The sequence below is a fragment of the Eumetopias jubatus genome, unplaced genomic scaffold (assembly GCF_037043125.1).
Source record: "Eumetopias jubatus isolate StellerSeaLion01/CBP00866 unplaced genomic scaffold, mEumJub1_p1.0 scaffold_2, whole genome shotgun sequence".
Taxonomy (NCBI): domain Eukaryota; kingdom Metazoa; phylum Chordata; class Mammalia; order Carnivora; family Otariidae; genus Eumetopias; species Eumetopias jubatus.
The window spans coordinates 17,628,372-17,655,001 of NW_028274808.1; the positions used below are offsets into that span (position 1 = coordinate 17,628,372).

The window sequence follows — 26,630 nt, forward strand, 5'->3', positions numbered from 1 at the left end:
ATCCCATTTACAATTGCACCTAAAACCATAAGATACCTAGGAATAAATCTAACCAAAGAGGCAAAGGATCTGTACTCAGAACACTATAAAATACTCATGAAAGAAATTGAAGAAGACACAAAGAAATGGAAAAACATTCCATGCTCATGGATTGGAAGAACAAATATTGTGAAGATATCAATGCTACCTAGAGCAATCTACACATTCAATGCAATCCCCATCAAAATACCATCCACTCTTCTCAAAGAAATGGAACAAATAATCCTAAAATTTGTATGGAACCAGAAAATACCCCGAATAGCCAGAGGAATGTTGAAAAAGAAAAGCAAAGCTAGTGGCATCACAATTCCGGACTTCCAGCTCTATTACAAAGCTGTCATCATCAAGACAGTATGGTACTGGCACAAAAACAGACACATCGATCAATGGAACAGAATCCAGAGCCCAGAAATGGACCCTCAACTCTATGGTCAACTAATCTTTGACAAAGCAGAAAGAATGTCCAGTGGAAAAAAGACAGTCTCTTCAACAAATGGTGTTGGGAAAATTGGACAGCCACATGCAGAAGAATGAAACTGGACCATTTCCTTACACCACACACAAAAATAGACTCCAAATGGTTGAAAGACCTAAATGTGAGACAGGAGTCTATCAAAATCCTAAAGGAGAACACAGGCAGCAACCTCTTCGACCTCAGCCGCAGCCACTTCTTCCTAGAAACATCGCCAAAGGCAAGGGAAGCAAGGGCAAAAATGAACTGTTGGGACTTCGTCAAGATAAAAAGCTTTTGCACAGCAAAAGAAACAGTCAACAAAACCAAAAGACAACTGAAAGAATGTGAGGTGGTATCTCATTGAGGTTTTGATTTGGATTTCCCTGATGCCAAGCAATGTTGAGCACTTTTTCATGTGTCCGTTGGCCATTTGGATGTCTTCTTTGGAAAAATGTCAGTTCATGTCTTCTGCCCATTTCTTGATTGGATTATTTGTTCTTTGGGTGTTGAGTTTGATAAGTTCTTTATAGATTTTGGATACTAGCCCTTTATCTGATACGTCATTTGCAAATATTTTCTCCCAATCTGTCAGTTGTCTTTTGGTTTTGTTGACTGTTTCTTTTGCTGTGCAAAAGAAATAAAATCATGAATGAAAGAGGAGAGATCACAACCAACACCAAAGAAATACAAACAATTATAAGAACATATTATGAGCAACTCTATGCCAGCAAATTAGATAATCTGGAAGAAATGGATGCATTCCTAGAGATGTATAAACTACCAAAACTGAACCAGGACGAAATAGAAAACCTGAACAGACCTATAACCACTAAGGAAATTGAAGCAGTCATCAAAAATCTCCAACAAACAAAAGCCCAGGGCCAGATGGCTTCCCAGGGGAATTCCACCAAACATTTAAAGAAGAATTAATACTTATTCTTCTGAAACTGTTCCAAAAAATAGAAATGGAAGGAAAACTTCCAAACTCATTTTATGAGGCCACCATTACCTCGATCCCCAAACGAGACAAAGACCCCATCAAAAAGGAGAATTACAGACCAATATCCTTGATGAACTTGGATGCAAAAATTCTCACCAAAATACTAGCCAATAGGCTCCAACAGTACATTAAAAGGATTATTCACCACGACCAAGTGGGATTTATTCCTGGGCTGCAAGCTTGGTTCAACATCTGCAAATCAATCAATGTGATACAATACATTAATAAAAGAAAGAACAAGAACCATATGATCTTCTCAATAGATTCAGAAAAAGCATTTAACAAAGTACAGCATCCTTTCTTGAGCAAAACTCTTCAGAGTATAGGGATAGAGGGTATATACCTCAATATCATAAAAGCCATCTATGAAAAACCCACAGCGAATATCATTGTCAATGGGGAAAACCTGAGAGCTTCCCCCCTAAGGTCAGGAACGCGGCAGGGATGTCCACTATCACCACTGCTCTTCAACATAGTATTAGAAGCTCTAGCCACAGCAATCAGACAACAAAAAGAGATAAAAGGCATCTGAATTGGCAAAAAAGAAGTCAAACTCTCACTCTTTGCAGATGATATGATACTTTATGTGGAAAACCCAAAAGACTCCACCCCAAAACTGCTAGAACTCATACAGGAATTCAGTAAAGTGGCAGGATATAAAATCAATGCCCAGAAATCAGTGGCATTCCTATACACCAACAACAAGACCACTGACCTTTTTAGTGTCTCCATAGTTTTTGGCTTTTCCTGAATGTCCTCTGGTTGGTATCATACAGTATGGGGCCTTATCCGTTTGGCGTCTTTCACTTAGTAATCTACTTTTGAGTCTCTTCAATGCCTTTTCATGGCTTAATAGCTCATTCTTTTTAGTGCTGAATAATATTCCATTGTCTGGATGTACCATAGTTTATTTATCCGTTCACCTAATGAAGAGCATCTTCATTGCTTCCAAATTTTGGCAATGAAGAATAAAGCTTCTCTGAATATCCATGTGCAGGTTTTGTATGGATATAAGTTTTCAGCTCCTTTGGATAAATACCAAGAGGCACCATTGCTGGAGTGTATGTTAAGAGTATGTTTAGTTTTGTAAGAAACCACCCAACTGTCTTCCAAAGTGGCTGTACCATTTTCCTTCCCTGCACCCCCCCCTCCCAAGTGATGAATCCACATCTTCATCAGCATTTGGCATTGTCAGTGTTCCAGATTTGGGTCATTCCAATAGGTGTGTAGTTGTATCTTAAGTTGTTTTAATTTGCAGTTCCCTAGTGATATATGATGTTGAAAATCTTTTCATATGTTGACTTGTCATCTGTGTGTCTTCTTTAGTGAGGTATCTATTCTGGTCTTTTGCCCATTTTTTAGAACACATTATTTGTTTTCTGACTGTTTTAAGTATTATTTGTGTATTTTAGACAACAGCCCTTTATCAGATGAGTCTTTTGCATATATTTTCTTCCAGTCTGTGGCTTATCTTCTCATTCTCTTCATGTAGTTGTTCACAGAGCAGAAATTTTTAATTTTAATGACATGTGCCTTATCAGTTATTTCTTTCATGGATCATGTCTTTGGTGTTGTATCCAAAAAGTTGTCTCCACACCCAAGGTTACTGAGGTATTCTCCCATCTTATCTTCTAGAAGTCTTAGAGTTTTGCATTTTACATTCAGGTCTGTGATCCATTTGAGTTAACTTTGTGAAAGGCATGAAGTCTGTGTACTTGCAGGTGGATGTCCAGTTGCTCCAGCACCATTTGTTGAAAAGACTGTCTTTGTCCCACTATATCTTGCCTTTGCTCCTTCTCAAAGGTCAGTTGACTGTATTTGTGGGTCTATTTCTGGGATCTCTGTTCTATTCTATTTATTTACTTGTCTCTTCTTTCACAAATACCACACTGTCTTGATTACTGTAGCTCTTTGGCAAGTTTTGAAGTCAGGTAAGTGCCATTCCTCTGACTTTGTTCTTCTCCGTTAATACTCAGTTGGCTTTCTATCTTTTGCCTCTCTGTATAAATGTTAGAACTGATGTGTCCACAGACACAAAACAACTTGCTGGGATTTTGATTCACACTGCGTTGACTCTATAGATAAAGGTGGGAAACTGACATCTTGACAATATTGAGTTTTCTAATGTACAAACACAGACTATATCTCCATTTTTTAAGTTCTCCTTGGATGCCTCTCATTACAGTTTTATAATTTTTCTCATATAGGTGTTGTACATATTTTTTTAGATTTATACCTGTTTCTTTTTTTAGTGGCACTAATGGAAATGGTAAAGTATTTTTTTTATTTCAAATTTTGCTTGTTCCTTACTGGTATGTGGGAAAGCAATTTAACCTTGTAGTCTGCAACCTTGCTATAACCACTTATTAGTTCCAGGCATTTTTTGGTGTGTGTATTCTTTTGGGTTTTCTACATAGACGATCATGTCATCTGTGAAAAAAGTACAGACTATCATGTCTGTATACCTCTTATTTCCTTTTCTTGTCTTACTGAATTAGCTATAATTTCCAGTATAATGTTGAAAAGCAGTGGTAAGAGGTCATATCCTTGTGTTGTTCCCATCATAGTGGAAAAACTTTGGGTTTCTTACCATTAAGTATGATGTTAGCTGTAGCTTTTTTGTAAATATTCTTTATCAAGTAGAGAAAGTTCTTTCTATTCATAGTTTACTGAGTTTTTATCCTTAATGGGTATTGGATTTTGTCAAATTCTTTTTCTGCATCTATTGATGTGATTGATTTTTCTTTTTTAGCTTATTGCTGTGGCAGATTACATTAATTGATTTTCAGATGTTGAACCAGGCTTATATATACCTGGGGTTTATCCCACATATATACTATAAATTACCCTCTAAGCACTCCTTTCAGCATATTCCACAAATTTTGATGTTTTCCTTTTTATTTAAAATTATTTTTAATTGCTTGTGGGATTTCTTCTTTGACCCATGTGTTATTTAGAAATGTACTGCTTAATCTCCAAGTATTTAGAGATTTTCCAGCTATCTTTCTATTATTAATGTCTGGTTTAATTTCATTGTGGTCTGAGAGTAGATAATGTATGATTCCTATTCTCTTAAGTTTGTTAAGGTGTATTTTATGACCCAGAATGTGGTCTAACTTGGTAAACTTTCCCCGTGAACTTGAGAAGAATGTGTAATGTGCTCTTGTTGGATGATGTAATCTGTAGATGTCAATTATATCTAGTTGATTAATTGTGCTCTTAAGTTCAAAAATGTCCTTACTCATTTTCTGCATGTTGGATCTGTCCATTTCTGATAGAAAAATGTTTAAAGTCTCCAACTATAATAGTAGATTCATCTATTTCTCTAGTTTTATCAGTTTATGCCTCATGTATTTTGAGACTCTGTTGTTAGGTGCATACATGTTAAGGATTGTTAACAGTTAAACCCTTTATCATTATGTAATGCCCCTCCTTATCCCTCAAAACTCTGAAGTCAGCTCTGTCTAAAATTAATATAGCTACTCCTGTTTCCTTTTGATTAGTGTTAGCATGATATATCTTTCCTCATCCCTTTAATTTTGATCTATATATGTCCTTATATTTAAAGTGGGCTTTTTTTTGATCCTCTCTGACAATCTCTTTTAAGTGGTAAACCATATATGTTCAAGGTGATTATTGATACGGTTGGATTAATATCTACCATATTCATTATGGTTTTTCTATTTTTTGCATTTGCCCTTTGTTCCTACCTTTGTCATTTACTTTTTTTTCTGTCTTTTGTTTTAGTTGAACATTTTATGTGATTTCATTTTCTCCTTTCTTAGCATATCCTTTTGTTTTTTTTAACTTTTTTTAGTGGTTGAGAGTTTGCAATGTACATTTATAACTAATCCTTAGGGCACTTGGGTGGCTCAGTCAGTTAAGCATCTACCTTTGGCTCAGGTCATGATCTCAGGGTCCTGAGATCGAGCCCCTCATCCAGCTCCCTGCTCAGTGGGGAGTCTGCTTTCTGCTTCTCCCTCTCCCTCTACCCCCTCCTCCCATTGTGCTCTCTCTCTCTCTGTCTCAAATAAAAAAAACAAAATCTTAAAAAAAAAATAATCCAAGTCCACTTTCAAATAACACAATACCACTTCATGGGTAGTGTAAGTACTTTATAATAACAAAATATTTCTGATTTCTCCCTCCCATCCTTTGTATCATTGCTGTCATTCATTTTACTTAGATATAAGTATACATAAGTAATACGTGTACATAAGCATACATAATCAAATACATGGTTGCTCTTATTATTTTGAGCAAAATCTGTTAGATCAATTAAGAATAATAAAAAGAAGTTATTTTATCTTTATTCATTATTGGATACTCTTCTTTAGGTAGATCCAAGTTTCTGACCTCTATTATCCTTCTCTCTAAAGAATGTCTTTTAACTTTTCTTATAAGGCAAGTCTACTGGCACTAAATTCCCTCACTCTTTGCTTGTCTGAGAAAGTCTTCATTTTGCCTTTGCCTTTGCCTTTAAAAAATAATATCTCAGGGTACAGAATTCTAGGTTGGCGGTTTTTTCTCTCAAACTTCTAATATTTCCCTTTACTCTCTTTTTGCTTACATGGTTTCTGAAAAGTCAGATGTAATTGTTATATTTGCTCCTTTATAGGCAAGACATTTTTTCTCCTCCTTTTATCTTTAATCTTCTGCAGTTTGGATATAATATGCCCAGATATTGGGGCAGGGGGGTTGTTGTTGTTTCCTTATTTCTGATGGGGGGGAGTGGGGTTTGTGGGGCGGGGGTTGCACTTATCCTGCTTGCTGTTCTCCAAGTTTCCTAGATCTGTAGTTTGGTGTTTGACATTATTTTGGGGGAAATTCTCAGTCATTACTGCTTCAGATATTGTTTCTGTTTCTTTGTCTTTTTTTTCCTTCTGATATTCTCATTACACATATGTTATGCCTTTTGTAAGTAACTTACAGTTCTTGGACATCCTGGTTTTTTTCAGGATTTTTTTTCTATTTGCTTTTCCATTTTAGAATTTTCTCTTGTCATATCCTCAAACTCAGAGATTCTTTCCTCAGTCATGTCCAGTCTACTAATGACCCCATCAAGGACATTCTCCATTTCTATCGCAGTGTTTTTGATTGTTAGCGTTTCTTTTCTATTCTTTCTTAGAATTTCCATCTCTGTGACTACATTATCCATGTGTTGCCTCCTTTTTCCATTAAAGCTGTTAGCATATTAATCATAGTCTTAAAAAAATTCTGATCTGATAATTCCAGCATTCCTGCTATCTCTGGCTCTATTTCTGATGCTTCTTCTCTTCAAGCTGGATTTGCCTTTTAGTATGCCTTGTACTTTTTTGTTCAAAGGTGGACATGATCTGTTTTATCCAATAGAGAAAAGGAACTGTGGTAAATAGGCCTTTAATAATGTAGCGGTAAGGTGTGAAAGGAGGGAAGTGTTCTATAGGCCTCTGATTAGGGCTGTTAGTGAGCCTGCACCCCTGAACTGTGAACTTCACTCGTGCTTTTCACGTTCCCCAACCTTTTGTGGGACAGGATGGCCTGAAGGGATTGTGGATTTGTATTTCCTTTCCCCCACGTAGAAGTCTAGAGCTGGCTGGAGTTGGGTATTTCTCTCCCCCCAGGTAGGTTAGGCTTTGATTAAAAACCCCAGGGGCTTAGAATCTGGTTAAACAGTTTCTCCTGAGGGCAGGCCTTGTTAAGAAGAACAGAATGCTCTGGCCTATCTCAAAATGTTGTTTTGTTTTTTTTTTTTCCCTCGGCCTGTTGGAAGCAGTAGAGAATTTTTCTGTGATACTCTCTGTGAGGGCCTGGAAGGACTCCCAGAGGGAAACTCACAGAAGTGTGGGTGCCCTCTGTAATTGAGTCCTTCTGGAGTTTTTAACTCTCAGACTTGTCCACACTGAGCCTCTACTAATTCAATTACAGTTCAGATTTTCCTGTTGCAGCTGGTGGGTTTCTGCTCTGCTGAGTTGTGATACTCTGTATCCACCTCTCTCTCTCTTCAATTTTGGGGGCATTAGTTTGCCTGTGCCCTCACTTCTCTTATGGCTCTAGGAAGAGTTGCTGATTTTTCCTCTTGTTTAGATTTTTTACTTGCAGTTAGAATGGAGTGGTGACTCCATTTTATTTACAATTATTTACAAAATTATTTTACAAAATTATTTACAAAAATAGTTTATTACAGCCAAATGGGGTTAATTCCAGAAACCCAGGGTTTGTAGAGCATAAAATATATTAATATAAGTTACCATATGGATAGATAAAGGAGATAAACCACACGATCATCTTAATACATGCTAAAATGGATTTAAAAATTCCTTATCCACTCCCAGTTTTTGAAAGTTTCTATAACTTCAATAAGAACAGAGTGAATACTCTAAAGAACATTTCAAAATAATGTCTATCTTAGAAATGTGAGAGTTATTTTCCTTTAAGTTGGGAAGGAGAAGTAATGCCTGCTAACATCACACCTATTTAGCATTGTGTTTCTGATAATGAAAAGATATTAAAAGAGAAAAATGTAAAAATCAATATTTGCAGATAGGAGTGTATGTATGTTCTTAAATTCCAGGAAAAATGAGAGCACATAATGAGAAGATCTGATATATAATAGTAATCAGTGTACAATTACTAGAAACTGGCTTCATTAGCAGTGTGCAGGGCAATGTGTAAAATTTTTTTAAAAAACTCAAAACTTCACTTAGAATCATGAAAGAAAACTACAAGGGGAGAGTCACACCATGTTCCTGGATTGGAAGCCTGAAAATTAATTTCCCGAATACTTTTTGCCAGCCCAACAAAAATACCAATAGAGATTAAAAAAAAAAAAGTGAAGTTCCTTGAAAGAAAGTGTAGCAAAAAGGATTTGAACAAATGAGGGGGAAAGGGTGTTAGTTGCCAATATTAAAACGTCCATTAAAAGTTACAATAACCGAAAGCAGGTGAACGTCCTCAGCAATTGAAGGACGGTACAAGATAAAGGTTTGATAAGGTTAATGTTTCACATCAGTGGGGGAGGCTCAGAATATAAAAACAAAGATTCATTTAAAGAAAATGTAGGTAAAAAAATAAAATATAGGTTAAAAAACAAAATAAAATGTAGGTAAATACTTATGTAACCTTGGTGTGGAAAGAACTCTGGCATGGAAAAGAAGATAGGACAGAAAATACTCATCACCATAGGAAGAACAGTAGTAGCTACTGTTTGCTGCACACTTAGCATGTTCCAGCTCTGGAATAAGTATTCTCCATGCATTATCCCACACAATGTGTTAGTGGTCCTAAAAGGCTGGGCATTGCTGGGAGTATTTTATGGGACGAGAGACTGGTGGCTCTAGAAGGTCTTGTGGTGCACCAAAGGCCCACAGCTAATAAGGGATAGAGGCAGGATTTGTATTTTGGTAGCTCAGACTCCAAAGCAACCACCCTTGTTATTCAGAGGTAGTGTTTCTCAGCCAGGATAGATTTGACTGCACGAAAGTTAAAAGTTCTTCTGTTTAAAAAAAAAAAAAAAAAAAAAAAATACCATGAATAAGTAAACGCCAGATAGACCAGGGAAATGGTTTGCAACCTATCATACAAAATATCAATGACCTTAATTATATAGAGGATTTTTTCAAATAAGAAAAATGATGGAAATATATTTAAAGGATGTAATTAGAGAATTAAAAACTAAAAACATATATGCAGCCTCTCTGAGAAAACAAAAATCAAATGTATGGGAAGTTACCATTGCAGCTACTACTTTTGAAAACATTAAGAGGAATGGTAGTTCCAAGTGTGATCAAAAAAACATTAAAATCTGAGAAAAAGCATTCCTGTGCACTACATGTAAGTCTTAAAACCGCATACCCATTTGACCCAGTAATTCCACTAATAGAAAATAATTGGACACATGTTCAAATATGCATGGACACGTGGTTGTTCCTCACAGCATTGTTTGTAACATTTAAAACCTAAACCTCCTATAATTGGGGTTTTGATAAATCAATGTAATCAATAGATGAACAGAGTGGCATAGATGGCTCTCTCTCTCCCCCGACACAATGCGGTGGGTGTGGTGCATCTGGAAAACCCCACAGTGTTTCTGACTGGGGATGAGGGGAGGGAAGTGGGGAAACCATGAATAGGCAAAGAACGGGAAATCCCCAAAGGGAAAGAGCCAGGGGCTGGATTCCCCAGACTCTAACAGCCCCGTCAGAAAGTGAGTGGTGTCCAAAACCACACACATAAGGAGTCCACTCAAAGCAGCCCTACAGACAAGGGCTAACTCAGACTGGAGCGGCCACCCTTCAACGATGCCCCTTGCTCCTTGACCTTGGCCTTTCCAGCCTTGACCTTCCTAACCATCCTTTCCTTCAGCCAGGGCATCTGGTCCACCCTCCAACACTTGAACTTTCTCCCATTCCTCAAACATCCTATTACCCACTTCCTGTTTCCCACACATTCCTTCTGCATGGAATGCTCCTTCCACACCCTTCTCTGGAATCGCTTTGCTCTCCCCATGAGGTCAGGCCCCACATCTTGCTTATGCTTTCCTCCTTTGTGCTTCTGCAGATCAGAGTTTGCTCTGTATCCTAATACTTACCACAAGCCATACTGTACCTGTTTACTTGCTGGAATCCCACCACAAGGCTGTTAAGCTGGGCCTGGGGCTTGTTTTCGGTTGCATCCCCAAGACTGAGCACAGCATCTGGCCTACAGTAGACACCAAGAATTATTTGTTGAATAAAATGAGAAAATAAATGATTCCATTATTGCCTGCTGGCTTTAAGATGATGTAATTTCCATGAAATTATGTCTTTCATCATATTTGGAAAAGCGTTGCTATTTGTCAGACTAATGGATTTTTAATGCATTTGTCACCCTCAAGTCATGAGACATTTTCTCTATATTTCTCCAGTTAATAATGAGGAGGAAGTATATTTTTTCAAAGAATTTTTAAGTTACATTATAATAGATAATATGTGTTTTATTTCCTGGCCTGCTCTAAGAAGAACGTTACAGTTAAGTACTCTAGAAGATGTAAACAACACAAGAATTTACATTTTATTTAGAGTATATATATTTTCACTAAATGTACCTGTATCCTAATTTCAAGAGCTAAATATACCCTTAAAGACATAACTTTTTTACCATTACTTTATGTAATTCACAAAGTTTCATTTCATACTAAGACAAGAGAAATATTGCTTGCAGAAGAAAATAAATAGTTCAAGGAATATTAGGGATAGTTGAAGTTTTCTTGGGAATGTGTGTGAAAATACACAACAGAATAGTAACTACACGCACCATGGTGGGGGTTATAAAATAAAGGTACCCCATGATTTCGGCTGGAAATCAGTGGAGTTAACAGGAGAGGTAGGTGCTTGTATGAGAACAGACCAGCTGGAATTGGAACTGGCAAGTGAGGGGTGGTTTGGCCAGAAAGTCCTGAGACTTCCCTCCTGACTCAGGGGCCTCCTCTGCAGACCCCAAGGGTAGCTATGGTCTGAGGCACCATACTTGTGTGTTTCTTGGGTCTTTGGGAGGCAAGTTGAGAAGGCAGAAAAATGCCAGTCAATTCATGATCAAGTTCCAAAGTGTGTATTATAACATTTCCAGTAGTAGGGATGAAGGGAAAAGCTGCATAAAACTGAATGAATGAATGAATGAATGAATGAGTGAATGAGTGAATGAATGAATGAATGAATGAATAAGGAAACATCCCCCCCCCCCAAACTGTAGGAATATAGAAGGATTGAGATAGGCAGAAAAGATGGGTGTGGTGCCATCTGAAAAAGAGGGGAATACCATTATCAAATGTACAGGGCAGGGAGTGGGGTCGACGGGGCAGAAGAGGAGCTCGGTCTGTCAGTGCAGAGGGGTAGAGAGGGATCTGTTCTCCAAGGAAAGGTGAGAAATTGCTTCATTCATTTTTTAAAAATTTACTTGCCACCTTCGGAAAAATTAACACAAGAGCGAAATACCTTAAAACACCTTTTTTTTTTCTTCTGCCATCAAAGGAGAAGGTGCGAGAGGCAAAGATACAGATTTGAATACTGCCTGCCGCACTCAAACACAATGACGATAAAATGGGTGCAAAGGAGCAAACACCGACACACCAGCACAATTCCCCACAGACAGCAGTCCTGAAGACCCTTCCTGGGTGAAGCAGTCTGTAGTGTCGTCAAGGACGTGGGCTCGGCTCTCCGTCCAGGTGGCCCTTGATGGGAGCCCCGAGTTCCTCTCCGGCGGGCCGAGCCCTCAGCTTCCAGCCCGCGCCAGGGGCTTCTGCCCCTTTGATCTGCGTGGGGATCCTGTTTCTCCAGGGGTTCGCCACCCGCTTGTATCAGGACCCGGGCCTGCATTCCACGAGCGATTTCAGGGCAAACACCTACTGGGCACTTGTGAGAAATTGCAGTAAGTCAGAACAGGAGTAACCCAGAAAGTACGGCTGTGTAAATGAGGTTTTACCACACGCGGGGGGGGGGGGGGGGGGAAGCATCTGACATGGCCGCGAGTGCGCATGCGCTGGGCGCTGGTCAAGGCCACTCCTAAAACGGAGCCCGCCGCACGCAAATGCTCCCCGCACAGGTTACGGGTGATTTCACGGTGACACCCCGGAGCTCCCCGTCCCAGCTCTGGGGCTGCGTGAACACTCCCGGCTGGAGGGCGCGCGCGTCGGCCCCGCGCCCGTTCTCCTTGTCACTGAAGGAGTGCTCACGGTTCCTTTTGGGGAGCCCTGGCGTCGGCAACCCCAGGGCAGAAGCTGGGTTTGTTGTGCCGCCGTTAACTGCCAAGCACTGACGAATAATCCCCTAGCCCCCCCGTTACTGTCCCTGCTGAGGCTGTACAGATAAACGGGGCAGAGATCGCTTCTTCTGCTTCGAGTTAACGTGCAGAAAACTCTTAAGACACCAGCAAATTTCTCCTTTTGATTTACTCTGTTACCTCTAAACGTGTGACTGTTATTTCAGCATTGACATATTCTGGCGTTTTAGGCATTGGGAGAAAGAGTGTTCAACTTCATAGGTCAGTTTTTATTCAGTGTGTTTCTGCGTAGCCCACAACCCTTGACCACCCTGAATTTTTTTTTTTCCTGAAACTTCCTAAGCAAGTTTTCAGTTTTATGTGAGCAGGATATAGCAAAGGGTAGACTAGACTGATACTTGTTAATGCAACCCAGAAAATAATTTGAGCGAATGAACGAATGTGTAAATGATTGGGTGGGTGGGTGGAGACAAGGGGCAGAGTGTGAGGAGGGGCACTTGAGCCTCAGGAGCACTATTTGAATCCCAGGTGAATGGAGAGTATTTTTTTTATCTTGTTAAATGAAGCAGGTGGAAAAATAAGACACAGGGTAGTAAGCTGTAAACTTGACCCTGAACACTCATCTCATTCCTAAGCGTCAGACTTTGTCTTGTTCGTCCTTCACCGAATGGCAAACATGATGCTTCTGGCCTTCATTTAGAGCAGATACTCAGAAACAGCTTTTGGATGAATGGACAGCGAAAGTGGCATCTTGAGACTTCACTTGCACCCACATCAGCCAGTGTCCAATGTGGAATGCACTGACTTAGTAGAAAACAAGCAAGATGCAAATGGCCAAACCTCTCTTGGCTTAGAGGCAATTAGTCAAATCTAAACTAGGTTAGCAAGCTTCTTTGAATTACAGCATGTTCTATAAAGGCACTAAGAAAATGAAACTCTCAGGGATGCCTGGGTGGCTCAGTCGGTTAAGCATCTTGATTTCGGCTCAAGTCATGATCTCAGGGTTGTGAGACTGAACCCTGCGTGAGGCTCTGTGCTGGGCATGGAACCTGCTTAGGATTCTTTCTCCTCCTCTCCCTCTGCCCCTCCCTCCTAAAAAATATGAAACTTTCATATGATACATTTTAAAAGTAAACTATTAAAATACCTATTTGAAGATTGGGATGGCAGTGAGGGAGGAAACAGTAACAGCAGTTAAAGCATTTGGTGAACATCGACTTTGTGCCAGAATGCTGGTGTGAGGAACTTCACCACCTGCAGGTTGGTTCCTTTCAGAGACACTTCAGAAAGAAGGCCTGGGGGATGGAGCTTTGAGACCAGAATCAGGGCTTCGAATTTCAGTCCGAACACTGACCTGTGGAGTGACCTTCAGAAAATTATCTAGTGCCTGGGTTTCCTGATCTGGAAAGTGGGAATAATGAGGGTCACTGGATGGATTCAGAGTTACTAATTGCAGAATGTTTGGAATGTAATAAGCTCTCCTAAGAACCCTCATTTAGATTGTTGGTTTGATTCCACAGAACTCCTGTAGGGTATTTATTAGTTGCTCCTTTTCAGTAGAGGAACATAAATAGAAGTAGTTGGTTTAACATCATACAGCTGACGAGTGGTAGGGCGCAACTTTGAACTGAGGTCTGTGACTCAGAAGCCAGCAGTCTCCACCTGCCACCGATGCTGGAAGGGAAGGCACGGGAGTTTTTGAGTATACCCTGAGGATCCATGGTTTTAAAAATGTGCCTTCTCGCCCATGGAGTTAAACCAAACCCGAGGTTGCAGAGCTACCTAAGCAGGGGTGGGGGCTGCGGTCCGATCCTGGAATGGCCCGCCTGAGGGAAGCAGGGCATCTGCCGGGCGGGGCAGCAGGTCCTGGTCAGGAGGGTAGGCTCTGGCCTCAGACCCCCAAGGTCGAATGGGGCCTTACCGCTTGCCAGCTTCGTCACAGACAAATGTTTCTCTTACATAAAATGCAAACAATGATAAGAGATACTCCCCCCGCCCCGTCCATGGTGGTTGTAAGGATTATGTAGCCACAGCTCTTAGAATAAAAGCATGGTGCAGACATCAGTGTTTGTTGCTGTTGTTAATCCAGCAAAGATCAAACCCAGCTCTGACATTCATTGTGAGGATATCTCCAGAACCCCAGTGTGACTCAAAATTATGGCACAGAAATTAAAGGTCAGACCACGGTTTTCAATGACCGGAGGGTATTTTTAAATCTTGTGAAATTCCCCATTAGAAGTAAAAACTCAGCATTTGAGATCATTATTAAAAACGATCTCAAGCCAGTAAGAGCTCTTTAGTTGGAGAACCTTTGTACATTTTACACATTCGGTTTAAAGAAATTTTAGTAAAGTCTACAAATAAAATTTTATTTTGTTCCAACTTGTCTTAAAGCATCTATTTCGAGTAGTATAACCTTTGAAAGAAGAGAAAAAGACTCATTTAAGGTAATTATTTACAAACACAGATCACGAGAGCATCGTCGAAAAATGTTTGCAATCCTCGTTTGCAGGGGGGGCTAGTATTCCGTATTTGGCAAGGAAGTGGGGCTGTGCTTCTATTAGGTCTTTGACAGGCCGGAGGAGGCTGACACACCATCGGCGTAGATGATAATTTGTTCTTCTTGCTATATTCTTCCCTTATCCTAAAACTGTTAGGTGGCATCTACAAACATTACAATGAATTGAAGCAATCATCATTAGACATTATGGGAATTTCTTTTTACCCCTTGAGACAACTGGATAATGGCTCTGGTTTAGAATCACTGAGCTCCTATTTGTCATCTCGCCTACAGAGACCCTGCACTCATAGCTCTTTGTAAGATCTATTTGGTCCAGTGACCTCTGGATTCAAATGTTACACGTTTTCTATGTCTAGCATCCTTTGAAAACCTAGCCTCTCTCAGGGCCACACTTTCTAACAGCACGGGGACAAGTGCATTCATTCCCTAAGTGTTCATACAAGCAGAGGTTTTCTTGGGGGTAAAAAAATACTTGTCATTCTTTCCGAGTGGCTTATTCTGTTTGCAGTAGAGGCAGTAAACTGCTGGTGAGGAAATGAAATTCTGACAAATAACTTGCTCTCAGCTGGTGCACTAATTGAAATTGAACCTAATGCTGCTGATGAAGAGCGATCAGAAAGTACACAACGCCAGACTGCAAAAGAGAATGAGCAGCCCACGTTGACCTTCAGAAAGTTACTGAGCCGAGTCAGTGGGCTGGGAGAAGGCAGAGACTGCAGAGGGGAACCCAGAACTGGAGAAAGGCTGGGGGCGGTGGATGGGCGTTGGGGTAGTTTTTCCAGGTCTGACAGATTACAAACCTAACTGCTACATTTCTATGAAGTCGCTGAAAACTCAATAGGAATTCAAGCTAATTTTGTGAGGATGATCCAGTTCCTGACTAGACTTTATTTTTCACAGAAAACAACTCACAGGAAGAGGAGAGCAGGACTTCCCAGAGTCCTCTCTACCGAAGCTTCCTCGCATTGAGATGCTGACCGTGCAGCCCTCGGGGCAGCAGGGAGGAGCCTGGGCATCACCCCACGCAGCTGGTACCTGTGGTTTTCAGCAGCCTCCCCGCTTCGTGCCACCGGGCCATCAAAGTAAAAATGGTATCCTCTTCTGCCTCGGCCATGGACAGGGGGTGGACAGGGTAGGGAGTTTCTGTCTTTTCGTGAAGAATAACATATAGTAGGTGATCAAAAAATGTGTTTGGGATAAATGAATGAAAGAGTCACAGATTTTAAAAAGTAAAAGAAAAATTAAAGCAGGGAACTGTTTCAGAAAAAGGGAAAGTAACGAAGTAAATGGAAACAAACATCACATACTACACTTAGCGCAGCATTGAATATTTATACCACCAAAACAATGAGAACCGTGTATGTGGATTAATCCAAAAGTTAGGGTGTAACTACATGGAGGTGGGTTAGGTTACATGGCCTTCCTCAAACATCACACCGAATTAATACACAATTCCTTAAAAAAAAAAAAAAAGTGACTAGAAACAATATAGAGACCTAACAATATGACCAGGAAACAGGAAACAGCTTGGAGTTGTAAGTGGCTACTGCAGCAGGTATGAGCGTGCTGGTTTTTCGTTACCAGAGCTAGCTCTGGTGCTCAGACCATGTATCTAGTCTCATCTGATAAATGAAAAAACTGTCTTTCTGAAGTTCTAAGGATGCCTGACTGACACATAGTAGATAAATATTTGTTGGATGGATGGATTTCACTGTATACACATGCAAAATAGCTTCTTGATTTCACACTAAATCCTACACAAGTAGGAGGTGTTCTTTGGTTACAGAAGATAAAATGCTTTATACTTTGTTTTTGATAGAAGTCATAGGTTGAAGACCATAGAAGCCTTTAAATGATACCCAGTAAATACTGAGAAGATGTATAGAGGAAAATTTTCTTGACGTTTTAGTTGGAAAAACATAAAAGAACGTGGTTTTCTGTTTACACCTATAGTTCTGAGCAGGCTCGAGTAGCCATGCACTGCTGCCTAGTGGCTACATCTGTAAGTACCTCCTGGTTGGGCACCTGGACCCTTCACATTTAAGGCCACAAAGAGCTAACATCTCTACATCCATCCAGCCTTCTCTGTCAACTCCTTAACTGAATCCCAAACAAGAGTCTAAATCCAGAGGAAAAACAGGCTGTAAAACTAAATTATTTTATTAATAATTTATTGTCAGTAAGAAAGACTGGCTAATGGTAGTTTTCAGTAAAAACCTTTACAAGACCGTTGCATCACAAATATACAGACACTATAAAAACTGTGTCGTGACGGTTTTGGTTCTAAACAGGTATGCAGAAGGTCCCCATTACACTTTCCAGTAATGAAAAATGTTTATAATTCTAAAATACAGTCACGCATTTAAGACATGTCCATGTAGAAGATCTTTCCCCCTCCTATGTACAGCTAGAAATGAAGGACTGATATTGAAATGTCTTAATGGAATGTCATACCTCAACGGAAGAGGACATAGAATGAAACCCTGGTTATATTAAAAAAAAAAATCAGGGTGCTAGGTAATGACGCTAACACCACCAAATTTCAGTCAAAAACAAATGCACCATATGTTTTGAAAATCTAGTGAAAACTATGAAAAATCAAATCTGTACATAAAATTTACACAAAGAAAAGGAAAATTAAAATCAAATCTATATAAATACATGAATCATGCTAACAAGATGACAGGGCTGATTTCTCGTTTCATTATTTTAACAGCCCAATGTAAATGCACACAGGTGTTCAGAAATGGCACGGCCAAAGGAAATCCCCTCCCGTTACAGTAGGTTCGGACACCGGAAATGGCTAACTTGTCAAGAGGTGCGTGATTCAGTGCAGCCATGCCCATTTTAGCTCACACACACACACACACAAAAAAACCAAACAAACAAAAAAAAAAACACTGAAGCACTGCTGCAGAGAATGATGCAGAAGATCATTTATGTAATAATCTCCAGGTTCGTTAAAGTCCAGGCACTTTGGGGGGAGTCTGAGCGTCAGACCTGCGTGTGTTGCTGGGCATCCAGCGGAGGGACCGTCACCTCTTCGAAGTGACCATCATCCCCGCTCTCATAGTCACTCATCATGACCTCAGACTCCGCTTCACAGCACGCCGACACATCAGAGCAGGAGGCCGTGGAGGTATACACAGACATGGGCATGTTTTCTACAGGAGGAGCTTCAAAGTTTCTGGAATACCCTGGAGGGTAGGAGGCGTAGGGTTCTCTGCACGTACTGTTCTCGCCGCGGCCTGTTTTTTGAGGTTCAGACATATCAACGGGATAGAAATTGGGCAGATACTGATTCAAGTGGAACCTCTGCCGGTTTCTCGAGGAAGAGCCCAGACTACCTGCGGCGGGCATGTCTCTGGGAGGGTGTACGGACTCAAACTGGTCGCTGAATTCCGGAGGCAAGGGGGGCAGTTCGTCAGGCACGGGGAAGTCTTCTGGTGGTGGTGGGAAATCACTCTCAATGTCGTAGCCGCCAGGGTAATAGTCTGTGTCGATGGCGTTTGGGTCTGCTGAGTACAGAGGGGTCTGCTCGTCAATGACCTCGTAATTGGGGAACTCTTGTATACCTGGTAGAGGAACGCTGGGCATCCAATCCGATGTGTCCCAGTGATACCCTTGGTAGAAAAGAGAACAGACTTCAGTGTCTCTTCTCCCCAGAGACTGCGAGAGTGGGCTAAGAGCTCACTGTAACACAAGGGCAAAGGCTTCCCACGGCTTCTTCCCTGTGGAAACCTCTGCTCATTGTTTGAGGGCCTCCCCCCGCGCAAGTGTGACAACCTCTCTGAACTAGGCGCTAGTTCCAAATGGGGACCGAGTTTCATGTAGGGACCTAACTTTCAAGGAGACAGAAGTCCGACCAGAAGCAGGGTGCTAGCGTCTAAAGGACATGCACTCTCCACAAGCGATTCCCATCAGCCCTTCAGCTCCTGCCTGTCATTCAGAACCCACTGCTCTACGTGAAGGTATCCGTTCAGGCTCAGGACACAGTGAAGAAGTCTGGTCCTTTAAACACTTGATGCAACTGTTTAAGGTAATAAAAGTAATCTTTAACATGCTAACATTTAAAAAATAAAATTCCTTTATAACCATACAAGCTTTATACTAAAAACTACAAATGATATTAATGTAAGTATGTAACAAAGCATGCCTCCAAATCAAGCAAAATGCAATCCGACACTGAAACACAGAGCACAATTTTTGATCGATTACAACAACCAGTTTTTTTGTTACTTTAACAAGGGCAAAGGGGCATTTTAGGCTGTATTTTTTTTTTTTTTTTAAAAAAAACCTCCCGATGTGGGAATGCCTCCCCCTCCCCCGGCAAGGATTACGGAACTCCTCTGACACACAGGCGAGGCGACGTGTTTAGAGTGCAGCGTACAAACAGCTCTGGACTTAGTTACTGCAGCAAACAAGTGAAGCAAGTCAGCCTTGGGTCAAATCTTTACCAATGTTTTTTAGTGAGTATCAATGAACAACTGGCATGCATAAGTCACCTCTTGATTTGCTGAGGTCAGGAGCAGCCAAAGACTCTTTTGGTGGCAGAGTAGAGAGAAAAGAAAACATTTATAATTAAAACAGAAAGACGGCTGAAAAGGCAATCAAGATCAGTACATAATACAATGCCAACTGTTTATCAAGGCCCAGTCAGCCATGGACCAGGCCTCTAAGCCATGATCTACGGAAGTTCCGAACGGCTGAGAAATGTACAGAGCGCAAATGGAACGGGACAGGGGAGGGGAGGAAGAGATCGGGATCATGAGCTTTGCCGGGGAACTCAAACATGAATTTACTTTCTTTTCCCTTTTTTCTGGCAATCTGAACCTGAAAGCACAATTTGGTTAGGAATAATTAAAGTCTATAGGCTCTACTAACATGTAAATAGGAACTTAAATGATACCTTCGTGATACTGAATATAATGACAGAATCCAAATACATCTAAAGCTACACTAAGACACACTTTACAGCACATTACGGCGCTCGAACATACGTTACATTCAGACACATTCACCAACGCAGGGACTCGTGAATCGCTAGAAGAAACCCTCCGCAAACCTTGCCCATTCTGAATGTGACCTGACATTCCCACTGCATTTGTCCCCTTCTCCTGGGAGAGAGCATGGGCTGTGCTTACTCCTGTCCCCACCCCAGATCTGCAAGGCCACTCGCTCCTTCAGAACTGCCATGTCATACACAGAACTCCAGCACGAAGGCCGGGAAAGAAGATGTAAATTCCACGTCAGTCAGGGCCATGGCCCTGGACAGGCTGCTTACCCTGGCTAAGCTTCAGGTTCTGACATTTGAAAGGGGAGTAGAAATCCCTTTATTAGGAGGATTAAATCAGCTAATGTAGGTCGAGCCCGAACTCTGAGGATTGTCATGATCCTTATTCTTGGAAAGTAGTAATCATGGTAGAAACAGGGTCACTGCAGTGCTTTTCCGAACAAAACCAATGCTTTCCATGCATTCTACAACGTTCCTGAAAACCCATGTAACAAATTTGGAACAAACAGGATCTGATTGATGGTTCCCTTCCAGGAATTTAAAGCTAAAACTGACACGACCATGGTCGTTCTAAAAAATTGAATAAGCCAGTATTCAGTCAATGTGTATCTACAGAATTGTTCTTAAAGTCTACTAAACATGTGGTAATTTCTTTGAGAGGACTGACAACCTCTGTGACTCCAGAGGCACTCGATTCTTAAAATTCAAGCAAGCATTCAACTTTAAAATACAGTTTCTATTATTTTTCAACGAAGGAAATCCCATGAAAGAACTGTTTTAAAGCTCTGTTTTTTAAAATTCCATCAATATTTATAACTAAAATCCACTAGACAAAATACAGATTACTTTCTGATTGACCAAGACACAGTACCTGTTCTTAGGAAGGTACAACCCTCGGCCTGGCCTGCCCATCCCGAAACCATCCTTCTCAACTCAATCCTGAAAACATACATGTCCTCCCAAAGACGATCCCCTATGCCTAACGCACTCTTGATGGTGTATAAAAAGGTAAATTCTAAGCCCTCCTGGGGATGGGATTTACAGTTTAAAAGCTACTAGGCTGTGCAATTTACACGTATTACTCAAATTTCAGTGCATTAATAAAGGGCTGATTTAATTTAACTTTTGGTGCGGATCAATGCCCTTTCACAGAATTTTGAACAGAGAGATAAAAGCTCCATATTAATTTTCACTAAACCATATAATGAAAATAATTACTTTCTGCCATGTTCTATCATTATCCTTGATCACACTCAGGTAATTATAAAAGCTGTGTGTTAGTGTTATTCCTATGAAGAGGGTTTTAAAAAAAATGTTTAGCTAGAATGACTTCTAAGCTTCTTAATACTGTGTCATGTAAAGCCAAGTTGTCAAGATCCTACGGGTCATTTCCGGGATCTACACAAATTCACTATGGGTGGAAAAAGTGACAAGGACGCAACATACATCAGAATATTTTTGTAATGTGCCTGGACGATGAATATACATACACACCTGCACAAAGTACTCAACCCCGTCAGAACCACAAACGACTTTATAACACTGCAAAAGGCAGAAGCACACTGTTCTAGTGGCAGTCACTATACACACAAACACACAGCACACTTTGGGTGACTGTACCTTCTTCATCCACCGTGTCAACGACAGCGTTGACAAGGTGTACTACAGTCACTACGGAAGCTTGTAAAAAGGTACAAAAGGAGTGAATTAGGAACATCTTCAGTTAGAAAACAGTGTGTTAAATAGGATTTCTTTATATTATATAATTTCTACCTAATTTAAAAATGTGAAAACTTCAGCATAACACATAATATAATTATGCACGACCCCTATACTCTTGCTATTATATAGCTTAGACATTTTTCTAATCAAGCTATATATATTTGTTATTAATCAAAGGGATAAGTAACCACATTATACTGTAATTTAAGACATATTTTAGCTCTTAAGTTTTCTCACCTACAGATCTAGTCATGCCAAAACAATCCTTATTTCAACATCTCATGGGCAAAAGACTTCACGTTTAAACATTAAAGTGCTTGCTAAGCCAATTTGCTGGGTTTATTTAATGAATTTGTACATTCCAAGAAAAAGCGTTACATAATTGAAGATAAAATATGTAATATAAATACAAAACTGGCTTTAATTCTGTTCCGTGTGCTCCCACCTCCAAATTTCTTGTCTTTTTTGCAGACAGGCTAACAGCTGGGGAGCTAACATACCAGCAGAGAAATGCAGGCTATCTGCCTGGCTGTTTCCTAGGTAAATTCCCTTTTATTTGTAGATCAGATTGTTTTAAAGCATCTATGCCAAGATAAACATGTGTGCGTATGGTAAACTGAAAAATGGCCCTCCAAGATGTCCACATCTAATCCTGGGAGACGGGGAATGTGTTAGCATCCCTGGCAAAGGGACCGACTTGGCTGAAGTGATTAAAGATCTAGAGATGGGGGAGATTTTCCTAAGTGGTCTGTAGGAGCCCAGTGTATTCACAAAGGTCCTTAAAAGGGCAGAATCTCTCCTAGCTGTGGGTGGAGGGAGCAAAGACTACAGGAGAATGGCTGAAGAGAGGCAATGCTATCTTTGCAAGAAGACGGGCTTCTAGAAGCTGGGGAAGGTCAGGGAGCAGTATCTCCTCTAGAGGGGGCAGAAACACAGTCGCCCTGCCAATACCTCCCGGTGAGCCCACTGACCTGTGGTGGGATTCCTAAACTACGGAACTGTAAGATGATACATGTATGTACCTGTTTTAAGCCACCACATTCATGGTAATCTGTTACAAAAGCCTCAGAAAACTAAAAATATAATGAACAGACTTTATGACTGATAAAAATTAAAATACAAACACTCCTGGATATGTTTTCTTTCTCACACTGCATTTTCCAGAAATTAACTTTCATAACTAATGGACCACAGTTTATTACAAGTATTTAGGAGTATTAAGAAGAACGATGTTTCGAGGAAAACACTGACAAGATTCTGAAATGTATTTATGAAGAGCATTTTAGGAACCAAAATATAAGTTACATTAACTGGCAACACTACTGTTTTAAGTTAAACCTAATGGAAGAAAGAATTCTATTCTTTTGGTTTAACAAGCAAAGCTATGCTCACAGACTCCGTCACTAAGTAATGAGTAATAAACACAGGTGAACTCTGATCCGACACGTAACATGCTTGAAATCAGAAATGAATGGAGTCAACTCATGGCCATCTTTAGTTTGGAAAAAGACTGCAATATATTATGAAATATATTACTCTGGGTTTAGAAATAAATGATAATGAGTTATTTCTTTCCAGCAAATATTTGAAATGGTTAAACACATTACATTTTTAAGGGGAAAAAAAAAAAGTCAAACTTACTAATTCTGAGCTGCAAAAATTTCCACCAACAACTATTTTATTACTGAATATTGACCATTTTCTCTACTGGTATGTGTTAACATGGCAAAGCTGGTTATTAACGCAGTTTACCTAGGGAAATCAGATTAACATAACTGGCATCAAAGATCCCACTGTCAGACTTTCTTCATTAGAAATATAATCAAACTTACTAGCAATCTCTTAAACTGTGCTCTCAGTCAGTACGCTCTGATCCAAATGGGAGCTGGGGCCGCAGGGGAGTTGGGGGAAGAGACAAATAAAACCTTGTAATAGCGAAGGAGCTACCGGAGCTGAACATTTCCGACTACCGCATCGCCACCCCGGGGTGCAGGAGTAGGAGTGTGGGTCGGGGGCTGTGCTTAAGAAAGCTGCTGCAAGCATTTTTTTTTTTTTTTTTTAAACCCCACAACACCTCTAGAACATTTACTGTTGTGAAAAAACAAAAACAAAAACAAAAAAAAACCCTAATGAGAAAACATCTTCAGTATACTTTCTTCCCTATATCTGACAAGCTGCTGCAATTCAAATGCCTATCCCATCAGGAATGTCTGAACTCTTTTCCCCCGCAGATGTTCATGCAGGTTGTACAAGGGGCTGCGGGCTGTGTACCGGTGCTCCCGAGTGGGACGTGACCACAGTCTGAGCCTCCACGAGGGCACCGGGCACATCCGCGACATTCCACACGCCACACCATGCCCACAGCGAAGTGTTTCAAAACTCTTTACTCACCATTGTCGTCGCACGACTCGGACTGGAAAGAGCTGAGGGACTGCACCTCCGACAGGCTTTCCCGGGCACTGTATGGGTGGGAAGGCTTTTCCTCCAGGGGTTTCTTGGAGAGACAGGGATCGAGGTCCACTACCTTAGCTGAAAGGAAGAGATGACAACGGTCAGCCCCGTGAGGGTAAGGCCTCTGGGTGGTTCACTGCTGTGTTCTCACACAGAGCAAGCAGCACCCAAATACTGCCTGAGCCTGACCAACTATGGGAACAATTGAAAGAAAAAGGAGAAGCATCTGAAAAACAAACCAAAAACCTACAAAGCTGCAAGCATTCTTGCAGATTCACAGAACAGAAAAATTCTCAATAACCCCGCTCGTGGAGATCATGAGACAGTATGGGGAATTAAAACTTCCTCTTAAAAAGGTACATACAGCCATTTTTAAAGCATCAAAAGATATGTTAGGCCGCTGCTATAAATGCTACCACTTCTATTTTTTTAAAAATCCATCATGCCAAATGCCCTTCCTAATTTGTCATAAAAAGCCCCCAAGATCCTAGAGAGCCCATATCCATCCCCAAAATGAAATGATCTCTCCTGAATATTAGTGTGAGCAGGACTAGATTCAGGTCCTTGATTCACGGGACATCACAGCCCCGGCGCTCAGCCAGGGCAGGTTTCTCACATCATACCCAGGGTCTCGGGAGTGTGAGCCTACGTACCACCACCAGGGGCTCCACCACGTGACTAGACCCACCCGAAGCTCTGGCAAAATGTACAGGGTCACCGTTCAGCTCGGTGACATTTTATGCAGATGCAAAGGGCCACTCTTACTGTCGTAGTCGAAGTCCCAGCTGGGTTTCTGTATGGAGTCGCTGTCGGAAGGGGAGTTTGAAGGTGGCGGCGGAGGCAAATTTGGGGCCACGCTGCAGACGGCCACGGCTTTCCGGTGTCCGTGCACAGACTCGGGGTTAAAGGTGCTGAACTCCGGATGCTCCGGGATGGCAGATCCTTCAAAGGAATTGCGGTCCAGGTTGTTCCTGGAGTCGCTCGGAATGCTTGGAGTGTAGGAGATAGGACGGACAGGCACCTGGGGGGGTATGTCTGAGTAAACGTTCTTGTTGAGCTTTGCATCGAAATACGGTCTTTGCAAGAAAGCGGCGGTGGGGCCCAGGTGCTTGTCTTCGGGTTCAGCCTGGTGTTTCTTCTTCCGACTGATCATCTTGCGGCAGAGGACAAACACCACCACCAGCAAAAATATCCCCATTATGAAGACGAGAATGCCTATGCCCTCAGCCAGTCCGATGTTCCACGGAGTGGACACGTACTGATTGGGCGAGGCGTCCTCACAGTGTCTGCCCCTGTACTCTCGGCTGCAGTTGCAGTGATAGGAGCCGTGCGTGTTCTCACACAGCGCCCCGTTGCGGCAGGGGCTGGTGGCACACTCGTCAACGTCGCTCTGACACCTGCCAAGAACGAGGACAGACACTTTGCCACACATGTCATGACAGGCCAGGCCCGTGGTTCCCAGAGACCACGGACTGAACCCAAACAAAACACAGTAGGTGACCACCAGGAACACACTACCAACAGTCATGACCACAAAACACCTCTCGAGGAGTAATTAATCACGCGAGTCTATACTGGGGCCTTCGGGGAGATAAGCATCATGTCACGCCCTATTTAAAAGCCATTTCTCTAGGATGCCACAGGTGACTAAACCAAACTCACGGGCTAAGCATTCAGTCTGTGTCTGATTCTCGTTGTTCAGAATGTGCATTTGGATAAACCGTAGGCTGGAAACTGTCCTAACAGGCTAAGCTTAGATTTCTAATCTTCCTGTATGGAAAATGACAGCTGCATAAAACATGTGAAAGGTTAGAAAACTGTTTTCCATTTTAAGACATTTCTCCTGCTGAAAACCTCCCACAGCCCCTCACCTGACGGAACATTCCCGGGCCTCTCCACGCCCTCTGCCTTTCCAAACGGGGCCCGTGCAGGTGTGCCCGACACGTCTCAAACCCTCCCTCCTTTAATAAAATCTACAAGGACCTAAGGGTGGGGAACATGAAAGTCTAAAGCAACGTCGCCCAAACGAATAAAGTTCTGTCACATCTGCGAATTGATGTGACACGACAGGGAGGCACAAATACAAATGTTGGAAGAGGCCAGTTACCTTTCTCCCCTAAAACCCGAATCACACTGACAGACAGCACCGTCCAAACTGTCAAAGCACGTCCCACCATTTTTACAGGGCTCATCCTTGCAGTAAGGGCTCAGCTGACACCTGGGGGAGGACACGGAAAGAGGCATCAGCATCACACTTCTACTGCAAAGGAATACGGCACAACAGAGAACAAGTAAACGTAATGCTATGTATAAAAGGGAGGCATTTTAAGGAGTTTCATCCTGAGGGCTACACCGACCTCTGACCGGTGTATAATCCTCTGCACTGACACAGGAAGTCCCCGTTGTCCACGATGCACGTGCCACCATAAAGACACGGGTTGGAGGAACACGGATTGACGCTCAACTCACAGTATGTCCCTATGTACGGGGCGCTGCATTTGCAGTAATAACCTACAGGAGCAAAAGGGAACAAAAAAGTCCAATCATTCAGTAACTCAAAGAATCTATCTCAGTATAATATTGGTTTTGACTTTTAAGAGAAGCCTTCGTTCTCTGAGACCCGTAGAAGTTAGTACAATTCGTATTCCCTCTGGGTACGATGTCGTCGTTATCAACAAGATCTAACTTCCACCGT

At 41.4% G+C, this 26,630-nt stretch overlaps 1 protein-coding gene across 2 annotated transcripts in view; it reads right to left on the reverse strand.

The window, feature by feature from the left end:
• Positions 1 to 17,742: 17,742 nt before the first annotated feature.
• Positions 17,743 to 26,630, reverse strand: part of FAT1 (FAT atypical cadherin 1) — a 110,726-nt gene continuing 101,838 nt past the window's right edge. The window contains exons 22-27 of one of the 2 annotated variants that reach the window (XM_088021387.1): positions 26,293 to 26,446; positions 26,043 to 26,153; positions 24,701 to 25,332; positions 23,876 to 24,013; positions 19,254 to 19,289; positions 17,743 to 18,371 (exon numbers count right to left, since the gene is read on the reverse strand). In XM_088021387.1, coding sequence (XP_087877513.1) covers positions 17,743 to 18,371; positions 19,254 to 19,289; positions 23,876 to 24,013; positions 24,701 to 25,332; positions 26,043 to 26,153; positions 26,293 to 26,446 — 1,700 coding nt within the window. The remainder of the gene's footprint in view (positions 18,372 to 19,253; positions 19,290 to 23,875; positions 24,014 to 24,700; positions 25,333 to 26,042; positions 26,154 to 26,292; positions 26,447 to 26,630) is intronic. The other variant, XM_028099852.2, reaches the window with a different exon arrangement.